The sequence below is a fragment of the Tiliqua scincoides genome, chromosome 2 (genome assembly GCF_035046505.1).
Source record: "Tiliqua scincoides isolate rTilSci1 chromosome 2, rTilSci1.hap2, whole genome shotgun sequence".
NCBI classification, from domain to species: Eukaryota; Metazoa; Chordata; class Lepidosauria; order Squamata; family Scincidae; genus Tiliqua; species Tiliqua scincoides.
In genome coordinates, this window is record NC_089822.1 from 41,770,562 (window position 1) to 41,783,349 (window position 12,788).

At 42.3% G+C, this 12,788-nt stretch overlaps 1 protein-coding gene across 1 annotated transcript; it reads right to left on the bottom strand.

Moving 5' to 3' along the window:
- Positions 1 to 307: 307 nt before the first annotated feature.
- Positions 308 to 8,934, bottom strand: SPATA9 (spermatogenesis associated 9). The gene is made up of 5 exons (XM_066616910.1): positions 8,874 to 8,934; positions 7,316 to 7,404; positions 5,666 to 5,893; positions 3,820 to 3,915; positions 308 to 550 (listed from the first exon to the last, which is right to left on the bottom strand). The coding sequence occupies exons 1-5, from the start codon at positions 8,932 to 8,934 to the stop codon at positions 308 to 310; spliced, it is 717 nt and encodes a 238-aa protein (XP_066473007.1).
- Between the last annotated feature and the right edge of the window lie 3,854 nt (positions 8,935 to 12,788).

Below are 12,788 nucleotides of genomic sequence, written 5' to 3' on the forward strand. Positions count from 1 at the left end.
ACAGAGTCATTTTTTAACAATCTGACCCAAAAGCTGTTTTGCACATTCTTGCAATTTTGGCTGCAGAAAAGAAACCATTGTATGAAATGTGACACTGAATATACGCTAGGGCAAGTAGTCACTCCATTTCCATCCATTCCAAAAAGAACACTGAAAGCTGCTTGCGCTATGGAGAGCACCTGAATACACAAGGTTTTGTACTGATTGATTGATTGATGAACCATGCAGACATTGTTACATATTTGTGTATTTAGTAAAACTGTGCATAAGCAGAGAGGTCACAGTCATTTGTACTCTGCAAGGAGTGTCACTGTTCATTTTCTTGATCCACAGCAGGAAGTAGGGTATGGATGCTGCCACTGGTCTGTGGTTCTTTAATGGTCAGCTCTGAAGCTACTTCCTGTGTGGAGGATGCTGCATAGTCACTTGCTGTTTCACTGGCTCTGAGAAACTCGTCTTCATCAACGGCATCACTACTATTCTCTCGGGAAGCTTGTTCTCCTTCAAGGATTTTCTTAATTTTTTCCACCACTTTATTCAGGGAGACTGCCTGTATGGATTGTTCAAAGAAATTGAAACACTTTGGCATTTAGTCTATTTTTCTAACTTAAAGGTCTCTCACTGTGGAGTGTATTAATTACATAAAATACTGAAATAAAATTATGATGGGAATGATTTGGTCACATTCACACAATTCCTTTTTTCTATTGGCTTCTGAAGATTTTCTTGCTGTCATAGTCTAAAATTCCCCTGGGGGCTGGGGATAAGAATAGGCCCTCAGTTTGGCTGTACTTGTCAAGGCTGTTTAAGAGGCTACTAAACAGCCACCGGGTAGATGGGACTCGTCAGCCTGGGAAGGCAGCTCATCTGAGAGAAGGAAAACTCTGATGCCAAACCTCCACTGTCTTGTGGCTACATCCAGTTATGGAAAAGGCTTCAGGAGTCAACCTCAAGGCAAAATCCGGAGCCGGAGTCCCTGAGGCAGTTCATGGCTGAACACAGTCACGTTCTGGCAACTCCTGCAATGCCGCTGGAACCAACCGTATTAGCCTCTGCCTTTCCATTGGACCATTTCAGCGACATGGAGAGGGGGGATTTGCTGCATGGATAACAGCCTATCCTCCACCTACTTTACCCAGGCTTTGCACACTGGAGAGGACACTCTGTTCCAGAACCACCATTCAGAGCGTGACACCATAGTCTTCCGAGACTTAAGGATGCCAACAAGTCTAAAATGAACCTTACCATTCACATGAACCATATGCGTGTAGTTATCTGCCCCAGTTCAAGCTGACAAAACAGTCAGTGGGTGGAGTGAAAATGGTACGCTTTGATTCTAGGCTTCATCATTGAGAAAGATGATACAATCCTACAACACTTCAGTGACATTACTTAATCGGCCAGAGGCTATGCTGCTAAGCAACTCTCCAAATGATGTTTGTGTAATTCTTACACTGTAGCTTAAGTGAACAGGTAGAAGTGAATTCACTCAGTGATACTGATTTCCACTGAATACATTTAGGAGAGCTGTTTGTTAGGCATTATGACTAATACAGGGGTTGTCACTCAGAGAACTGAGTGACAGTGCTGGCATCAGTTTGCTGAGTCCTGGGGCAAAATCCTGCACTTGAACCCTGATAGCTCCCTAGTGCCACCACTACCCCCAGCCTGGCTAAGCAGCCCCTTTACTAGTGCCTAAGGGCCCAATCCTATCCAATTTCTGGTGCCGGTGCAGCTGTGCCAATGGTGGTGGGGAGGCAGTCATAGAGGCCTCCTCAAGGTATGGGAACATTTGTTACCTTACCTCGGGACTGCATTGTGGTTGCACCAGTGCAAGAAAGTTGGATAGGATTGGGCCCGAACTTGGCCCTAAAGCTTTCCCTACTGTGTGATATGTTTGAAATGGGTTTCATATCTTAATTTTTTAAGATCATATTGTTGAAGGCCAAAGAGCAGGTTAGTAATTTTAAATAAATAATAAGGTCTGCTCCCAGCTGGTTATTAATGTTCTATCTTGGGCTTTGCAACCATTTTGAATCTTGTATCCAAAACTACCAACACCTTGCAACAAATCCACAAAACAAAATGCAACAATGTCTTTTATCAAGAAAGTTTGGCTTGAACCAGATGCTGCAAAACAGGTGTGTAACTTGCCCACTGCTGCTCCTCTGGCCTCAACCCAACAGTTCTGGAGGGTGATGGGAAGGAGGGATGCTTCAGCTTTTCTCCTCTCATCATTTCTTTGCTTGATATTGCTCTTTCCAGAAGCTGTTTTTTCCAAAACAGAGGGTGAACATGATCCACAGGACAGAGAGCATGAGTTGCAAATCCATGTAATATACAGTTTGTTGCTTAATAGAAGACATGGGAAATGCAGGCTTATTTAAAAAAAAATTGGTGTGTACTATATAAGTTTACATGTACTTCTATTTGTGTGGCCATTATTGGTGGTATACTGAAGCTGGAGCCCACCAGAATATTGCTCCTATCCTAGAGGTCTAGCCTAGAGGCTAGCTATCAGATTGTGTGGCAATGAGAAAGAAATGGTCCCTTCCTTTTATAGGTTGGAAACTTGAGAATACTGTCTACTCTTAAAATAGTAATGCTACATCTCTGCTGGATTCATATTTTGAATCTTAATTTGTTAATGACTTGGAACTGTAAGAGAAATAACAAGTCCTGGTCACAGTATAGTCAATACAGTACAAGGTAGTTACAGCCAGGATGGTGTAGTGATTCTGGTTTTGGATTTAGACCAATCCCTGTTCAGCCATGAAGTGTCCTGGGTGACTCTAGGCCAGTCACTAGCTAATCTACTTTACAGGGCTGTTGTGAGAACAAAAAGGAGGAATTAGGTACAGGACAGGTACAGGACCCTGAGCTCCTTCATGGAAGAGTAGTAAAAAATGTGAAAAATAAATATGTAATGCCAGTGTCAGCCATCTTGGAAAAGAACAATGTGAACATGAAAACAAGTATTTATGACACACAACACGGACCCAGAAGTGGAATTGTGAGAATGGTCTTTTGTCAGGGCATGATTCTATGGACTACTGTAGGAATCATTGCCACTGCAAAGTATTATCATAGGCAGCATACAAATTAACAAAATTTAACAAAAAAGCAAATGTGACACTGTGATGGTGTGGGCCAGGCCTGGCATCTGCCCTCCGCCTTGTGTAGTCTCTTAGCCCTGGGCAGCTGCCTGCTTTTTGCTTAGCTATAGTGAGAACTTGGACACAACCAAAGAGCCCCAAGTTCTGCTGATAGTATAAGGACTGGATGTGAAGACAAGGTCCATCCTCCCCACTCCTGGCTCTATCCAGGCTTCAATTATGCTGCACCTGTGGTGCAACTTCTTCTCCCTAATGTTAAGGACATCTTTCCAACATCAGCCTAATCATTGTCAGCTGCGTACAGCCTGATAAGATGGGGAGAACACCTGCCCCCTCACAATATTTAGTTCAACGCATACACTTGACCTTTGACACCTGCACACCACCATGCCGCTCTGGGAGCTCACTTATCTAGCATTTCGTAAGTCTTGCTTTGGTTTACTTTGTATGCATTATCTTAGAAAATAAAGAATCTCAGTACCTTGACCTTGAGCCTGGCATATTCCTTTCTCCAATCCTTAAAAGAACCTCCAGCCTACAGCATGTGCTGTAGGCTGGCCCAAGGCAGACACCAAGTGTAAAGCATGTCCATGAAAGGTCCTACAAAAATTCCTAAATCATTCTGATTTCTTTACAGAGAATAATGTGATATTTGGCACACATGGCAGAGGTAGGATCAAAACAGTGATACTTACTAACTTACCAGATAAATTAGGGCTGCATATGAAGCACACATTACACTGGTAAGAGCGGTCTGTGCTGGATAGGAAATGATATCATAAAAGAATATTCTTTTGTCCTGGGAGAAGGGACAGAGAGAGAGAGAGAGAGAGAGAGAGAGAGAGAGAGAGAGAGAGAGATATTTGGTCAAATTCCAATTCACTGGACATGATCCATACCAAACTGAACATTTTAAGTTCCACTGATTTTAATAGGAAAAATAAGCATAAGTTCATATTTTTCTTGTTAAAATCAATGGGACCTATCTAAATGTTTATTGTTGGATGGATCATTCTACCGATGTAGCAGCACAAATGTATGAATGTTTACTCAAAAGTATATCCCATTGAGTTCAAAAGCGCTTACTCCCAGGTCATTAATGCTTAGGATTGCAGCCTCAGACAGCTTCCGATAGGCTTAGAAATTGGTTCTTATCCACCAAAACCTATGCCACAATAAATCTGTTAGTCTTTAAGGTGCCACAAAAGTCATTTTTCTGTGTGTGTGCTATTAACAGACTACACAAGGCTTTGCCTGCCTACTTAGAAGTAAGCCCAGTTGAGCAATAGGACTTACTCTCTAGTGCAGAGGTTCCCAAACTCCTTGGAGGGAGTTGAGAACCTTGTGGCAGAAGTGGGGCAAGAGCGAGGGGGGATGGCCTGAATGGCACCACAGCAATCATAGCACATGGGGACCCAGGCACTTCAATGTACCTGGGGGGCTGTTGAAGCTTTCATGGGGGTCCTGGAGGCTTACAGCCCCCTCTGCAACCCTCTGCATGGCTGCCCTCATGGCTACAATTGCACAAACCAGAAATGAGCTCCAATCCACAACTGGAGCTCGGGGCAGTCACATGGAGGCTCACAGGGGGGACAACAACTGTGAGCCACCAGGACCCTCATGGAGGTTTCAGCAGCACTCCAGATATGTTAAAATGTCACTGGGTCCCTGCAACACCACAATTACTGGGGCACTGACAGGACACCCAGTCCCAAACCACTCCCTTAAGAGGGAATGGCCCATTTCCGGTTCCCCTGGTGGGTCATGACCCACCAGTTTGGAAACCAATGCTCTAGTGTATTTGGTGTATCTAGGATTGCAGCTTAATACAGCTAGCTCTCTGGGATGCAGTTTAGTTGGATATGGATTTTTGACTGTGATCACAATTCCACTTTCTAAAATATTATGCTTTTATTCATGCTGCTGTTTGGGTTTTGGGTTTTAGCTTTTAGCATATTGAAGAATTCTGATCCAGAACACACTCAGTGGCCCATGCAGTAGTCTCCAAGGCATTGCACATTTGTCCATCGTTCCCTGTATGAATACATCCAAAGAAGGGGCTGGAGTTCAATGACTTAGCACAAGCTTTGCATGCAGAAGATCTGTGGTTCGACCCTTGCCATATCCAGGTGGGGATACTAAAGACCCCTGCTTGAAATCCCAGAAGCTACTACCAGCCAGTGTCAAGAGTACTACACTCAGTATGAGGGATCTTTATATAAACCTTTCACACCTCCTCTACTTGCAAAATAGGCAATTCAGAGAAGAGAATAGTGAATACAGCTCTTTGTATGTACTGTATTCTGCTTGTGGTGAATTCAATTACCTACGGACAGATGGGGGCAGGGAGATCTGGGACTGTGGGAAGCAGAAAGCAAATAGGAAAAAACTGCTTGGAATGGCAGTTGACGAGCTAGGGTCATGATCTCTGAATGGGTGCCATTTAAACGGCACACACCACAGAGGAAAAATGGTTTGGCTCAATTGCTGCAACAGTATTTTTAAGAAGAAAATAGACGAGATAGGGGGCAACTGAATTCATGACCTACCTTCATTTTATACAAAGGTTGTTTGGGAGTATTCACTTTTGTCAAGAGACGATGTGATATTTTATTTAGCTCTGCCAATTTTCTAGCAAGTTGTGGCTGCAAGAGTTTAGCAACTGATTTTGAAGATGAAGATAACTTAGTTAGCCCATTCATAATAACTGCTCTGTGACTTGAAGACAACACTCTTGCCATTACGGACCTAGATCCCTGCATCGTTTGATCACTTTGCTGAAATGGAAGTGAACAAAAAGCAAGGTAAATAAAATCACTGTTAAAGGTGTTAAGCCTAGACCAGAGAAAGCCATCACAAAGGCGTCAGATGTTTGGAACTTTTTTAGAATCCCAGCTTTCATTTCAAGTATGTGTATGGGGGAGGGAGGAAGCAAAATTCTAGTCCTCACGATAGAAGGAATACATATGAAATATGTGAAAGCAGAAACTTCCAAAGGAACTGAACAGCTGTTCATTCTTGATTTAGAGAGCAAGAAGCATTCTGGCACATAATACATGCTACCATTTAAAGTGCCGACTTTCATTTTTGATTTAATAAAGTATAATTTTGAATGATTATAAAGTATGATTATTTATACGATGATTGTATGAAGTCCAAAAAGTACATAATCATAAAGTATGATTATTTGAATGATAATAAAGTATGATTTTGAAGTATAAAGTGCAGAGCATGAACCACCCCAGACCTGTTCTGTGTAAGTCCAACTGAAATAAACGGGAGACAAACTCTCCATGCACAAACTCCTCCATGCTGCTGCTTCAGTGGGAGTTGCACAGTAGCCATTCTTGTGGATAGTGCCCACAATATCACATTGTTATCCATACAAGTGCCATATTTGAATGGTGCAGTAACCAATTTAGTTTAACAACTTATACAGTTGTTTATTTCAGTTCAGAAGTAATCCGGATTGTGAACATATATAAGAGCACAACATTGCTTTGGTTGACTGCCGTACGTAAGCATGTAAAATAACTTTCTATCAAGCTGTCCACTTTCTTCCTTAGTCAGCTAGTGCAGCTCTACAGAACCTCTATGTGTCCCAATAACCTCTATGATGATGTAATGCCATGCTGCAATATGCAAAGGAAGGCGGTTTTTCAGCACTGCCAGCCCCCCACTGGCTCAGCTGGGAAGAAACTGCTTCCATCAGCTAAGCCCTTCACTGTTCTAGGTATGGGGATGCTTCACATTTGCCAGAAGGCACCATTCATCACCTTGTGTTTTATCACTGTGTTCTCACCTACAGCCAATATCAAAAACTAATTAAAGCTTGTGGAAAGTATATTATGTAATTGTGCTAGTCATTCCACAATTTAGGTAGACACACTATTTACTTGCAGAGGTTAGGCACAGAGGATATATACATCTGAACCCTGTATTGCGCAGAGTCACAGTGACAAATCCAGCGTTCAAGAGAAAGGCATGAGTAACAATTAAGTCTTATTTTTCAAAGGCTCTAGGAGAGCTGGACATTTTTCCCCTGAAAGATTAGTGTGGTGTTTTTTTTAAAGTTGTATAAATAAAACATGAATCAGAAATTTTGCTGATGGTACCATGGCTATGATATATTGTGACAGGTCACTTCATAAAGAAATCAAATGCCCAAATAACAATGTGCAGTAGTTCAGAAAATTTACCTGGTTTGAACTTGTGAGTCTCAATATGTTTGGAAATTCATCCCTAATTTCATCTATAATTTCCAAAAAGACTCTCTGTATTATCTCAGCTGGAATGGAAAACAACAATTAATCAAATAAAAACCTGAACCTCAAAATCAAACATAATGTAAGTATTGCTGAAAAGTGAAAGACATGAGGTGGATTGTATAATCAAATTTACAGCATCAGGACCAAAGGCTAGGTTGACCAACTAGCTGGTATTTGAAGGATCTAAGTGGCAAAAGTTAGTATTTGAGGCTGCAAATCCAGAATTCTGGATTCTAGAAAGTTCCACCTGTGACCCACTAGATTCTGTGAGGCTCAAACCATAACATGCCAGATTCCATAATGGCTTTTACAATTATTCTCCTAATTCCACACTACTCTGCACCTGAGCCTCCTGGTTAAGAACATAAGAGGAGCCCTGCTCAATCAGGCCAAGGACCTATCTAGTCCAGCTTTCCTGTATCTCACAGTATCCCACTAGATCTCTCTGGTAGCACACAAACAACAAGATACCTGCATCCTGTTGCCACTCCCATGCACCTGGCATTCAAAGATAGGTTACCTATAAAATCTGGAATTTGCAAAATGTCATCATGGCTTGTAACCATGACCTTTCCATAAATCTGTCCAATCTCTTTTAAAGGCATCTAGGCCAGGTGCCTCCACAATGTCTTGGGGCAAGGAGTTCCACATTTTCCACTCAGTTTTAGTGGATGACCCCTGGTTCTGTTATTCTGCAAGAGGGATAAGAACCTCCCACTGTCCACTCTATTCACAGCATTATGCCCTGTCCTTGCCACATCAGGTTATGTCCAGTCTCTGTATACCCTTGTTCTGCCTTCTAACCCTTTTCAACAGCTGCCATTTTTGAAGGAAACTATGCATTACACACTTTAAACTTCTATATCGACGAGCCTTGGAGGTGTAGGAGGACCGGGTCAATTTTTTCAGCCAAGCTGAGTGGCCTTGGGTCAGTCAATATCTCTTGGCCTGCCCTAACCTGCCACACAGTTTGTTGTGAAGATAAGTGTGAGTCAGAGAACCACGCACTGTACACAACCTTAAGCTTCTTGGAGGAAGAGTGGGACAGAACTGTAACTATTAATTAATTATTATTATGATTATAGGAAGTGATACTTTTTACCTTGCTTCCTCCTTCAGAAGGGAGAAGGAAATAAATGCATGATCCAAGAGCTTTTTTCAGCCCTGTAGTTAAAAGATATATCTCTGCTTCCAGCCAGAAGCTCTAGAGACAGAATGTTTGCTGCCATATTTGCCCCCACAGAGACAAATGTAGATCCCCACTCCTGGAACATATTGGGGGGGGGCATGGTTTTATTATCTTACCCAGGAACAGCACACCTTATGGGTTTTTTAACCTTATAGAACACATATACACCTATGTGAGGATGAAAGTTGGGCTCTTTTTCATTTAGCATGTGGAGTACAGAACACAATGTTCTTGGAATCCAGTATTTGCTAATTCACTTTTGGTTAAAGTTTTAAAGCTCACATAAAAAGAGATGCATACCTTGTCCAGCTAATTTCCTGACCAGCTCCCCACATATCCAGCCAATTGGCCTGAGAGCCATTTTAGATGCTCCTGTGATGGACTACTGCTTCTCATATTAGTTTATGATGCCTCCTGGCCTGGTCTTTCAAGCCACAAATGACAGGATGCCTTACATATGCATGCAGATCTCCACATCCCAGGCAAGAAACCTTTATGAGAGCACAATGTGCCTGTTAGGTACAGTACAATACTTACTCAACCCCTGACACACAGAGTGTCATTGAACCTAAGAAAAACCCCCACCCGTCATGTAGTCTTAACATGCAGTACTCTCAAACAGTTCTTTCCAGAATGATGAAATGCATTAATTTATGAGGCCCTTCTTCCTACACTGCCAGGGAAAACAAGTATAGTGTTGTTGCCATTCACTGTCAGTACAGATTATACCAAGACTTCAAGCTTGGGGGGGGGGGGGAAGCCTTGGTTTCTGGGTTTCATAAAATATCATAATCTTACAATTAATTTGTTAATGTATGGATTTTGTGAGTGGGATTCATGCTTTTGAATGCTAAATGTATTCTAGATGCTTTGTTTAGTTGAATTAGGTGGGTTTGGGTTTTCCCTTGGGCAATACTTCACTAACAATTTGTTAATATCTAAAATAATTGTAATGCCTCCATGATAAAAACACTCTCTCTAGCTTCAACATGACAACAAAGCAAGTTATCTTTCTTCCAATCTGTAAAAGAAAAACAGATTTCTTTAGTTGCCCTTTAACCAGCTCATGTAGTTTGACCCTGATGTCTTTTCCTCCTAGGTAAAGCTGAGCCTACCCCATAGAAGCAGTGAAAGAAACTGCAAGCACACTTCCTGTCATCATTCCTGAAATACATTTGCTGAAGGTGCAGCAGCCACAATTCACAATTAGGATTGCCTAAACCTTTTTAAATCAATGGGATGGTACTGCCTGACCATCCTGTGTGCACATACATCTCACTTCCCTTGCGTGCCATGTGGTCACTGCATAATCATATGGTATTTAAATTACACAATGATCTAAATTAATAGTCTTTAAATCCTACAGTGAGTAGGCTGTGAGTTCAGAGGTTCCACCCTCCATGATTATATAGTAGCAGGAAGACTTGCTGGTTGGGGTGGCCAGGGGAAGCATGGGTGCATATGTTCCTACCCATGTGATTTATCAAGCAGAATCAGCTGTTGGATACTTGCTAATTATAGAGAATTCCACACGATCCTTCAAATATGACCACACATAAGTACATAAGAAGAGCCCTGCTGGCTCAGACCAAAGGCCCATCTAGTCCAGCTTCCTGTATCTCACAGTGGCCCACCCAATGCTTCAGGGAGCACACAAGACAACAGACACAACCTGCATCCTGGTGCCCTCCCCTGCATCTGGTAATCTGAGGTAGCCTACCTCTAAAACAAGAAGGTTGCAAAAACCTACCACGATATGTAACATGTGATGAACTTTTCCTCCAGAAATTTGTCCAATCCCCTTTGAAAGGTATCTAGGCAAGATGCCATAACTTCCTCTGGCAAGGAGTTCCACTTCCTGTGGCAAGGACTTCCACACATGTACTTACAAAATATGAATTCAGTGCTTTCAGTTCCCTTGCTACTTCTTATATTGTGTTGGATAAAATTCATTGTTAAATTTCTCAGGCTATAATACCTTGCTGGGGTACATAATACATAATACATGGGGTACATAATACATATTATGGGGTACATAATACATCCCCTGGGGGCTGGGGATAAGAATAGGCCCTCAGTTTGGCTGTACTTGTCGTAAGAGGCGACTAAACAGCCACCGGGTAGATGGGACTCATCAGCCTGGGAAGGCAGCTCATCTGAGAGAAGGAAAACTCTGATGCCAAACCTCCACTGCCTTGTGGCTACATCCAGTTATGGAAAAGGCTTCAGGAGTCAACCTCAAGGCAAAATCCGGAGCCGGAGTCCCTGAGGCAGTTCATGGCTGAACACAGTCATGTTCTGGCAACTCCTGCAACGCCGCTGGAACCAACCGTATTGGCCTCTGCCTTTCCATTGGACCATTTCAGCGACATGGAGAGGGGGGATTTGCTGCATGGGTAACAGCCTATCCTCCATACCTACTTTACCCAGGCTTCGCGCACTGGAGAGGACACTGTTCCAGAACCACCATTCAGAGCGTGACACCATAGTCTTCCGAGACTGAAGGATGCCAACTAATACCTTGCTGGCCACATGAACCAAGAGAGCATTTATAAATCTTATCACTCCTGTGCTTCACTCAAACTATCTTCCTCTAAGGACTAGAAACAAAGGAAGCATTCATAGCACCAAGTTGTTAACAATGTTTCAAATGAGGACAGGAAGCTCCACAAATAGTAACCCTCAAACCAGCAGCATCTACTACATTTCCAAGATTGTGGTGGAGACTGAGAAAATGAAAATAAGTTGATAAGATCTAATGCAGCTGTATTAATGAGGACTAAAATAAATGTGTCTTCTCAAAGCCTACTGAGTTCATTTGGCTTAAACCCAAATATTTCTGCTTACTTGGATTGTAGATTGGGTTGTTTGCATGCTAATCAGTCATTTACCCAAACCCCCTGGAAATCACACTTCAGTTATAAACCAGAGCTCCTGCAATAAACATAGAAAGCTGGTACATGATGTTCCCCATTTTCAGGTGGCAAACAGCCTTAAAATCTCATGCAATTGACCTTGTTTATGTGGGTAAAGGGCTCTTACATACTGCCCCCTTTCCAGAAGCTAACTACAGGTGGTATCCACAGGGGATCCATTCCTGGACTCCCTGCAGACACTAAAAAACTGTGGATTAAAAATCCTATTAGGCACACTTTTAAGCCTCCATCTTTCAGATCTTATCCCTCTTTCCTGCAGCCTCCCTGCCTCCTTTCTCTCCTTGGACTTGCACTAGCCAAACCACCAGTGCAGGTCCAAGGAGACCCACTGTAGAGCAGAAGGCTTACAGATGTTTAAGAAGATTTAAACTCCCTTTTGCCTGTAAAGCCTCCTGATCTGCCTCCCCACTGGACACCCATTTTTGGGTTCATGTAGACTTGCACAGGCTAATGCAGTAGTGCAGGTTCAAGTAGACCTCTCTACACTGTGGACGCTTATACTTGGATAAGAGAACAAATGTTCCCTTTCCTAGAGGAGACCTCCATGAGTGCCCCCTGCAGAATACAGCAGTAACCTTTTTGGTGCTGTTGCAACATTGGGGGACTCTGAATCATACGTATAAGAACATAGGAAGCTGTCTTATCCAAAGTCAGACCAGTGGTCCAGCAAGCTCAATATTGTTGACACTGCTACAGTTATCCAGTGTTTCAAAGAGACATTTTTCTGCCCTACCTGGAGGTGCCAGGGATTGAACCTGGGATCACCCCTAAGCTACAGCCCCTCTCCTAATGATGCAATATATTCATATAAAAATATATAGAGCTCCAATATGAACAAATGGACTTGCACGCATCATTTTCATCACCATATAGATGGGGCAATATGCAACCCACAGTCTACTTGCTTAATGTGTGTATGCAGGTCAGTAGATGCAGGAGTAGGCAACAAGAAAGCAGGGAGGGACTGGATCATATCCATGGTATTTATAGAGTACTCTCTGGGTATTTCAGTAATTCAAAACATACACACACAAATCTATGTATTCATTAAAGTTCTACCGTGTTTCAAAGATTTTGCCCAAAGAATGTATGTCGGTTTTCAGCACCAGCTGATTTCTCAAGGCATAAAGAACCCTAGAGAATATTTTTGTTTGTAGTTTTGTTAATTTAAAAAAAAAATGATTTTGTATTTTAAAATATGTTGTCAGCTACCTCATGTCTCAAGGATGAGGAAAGATATAAAGCTTTCAAAATAAATAAAGAAGTAAAATCAATTGAA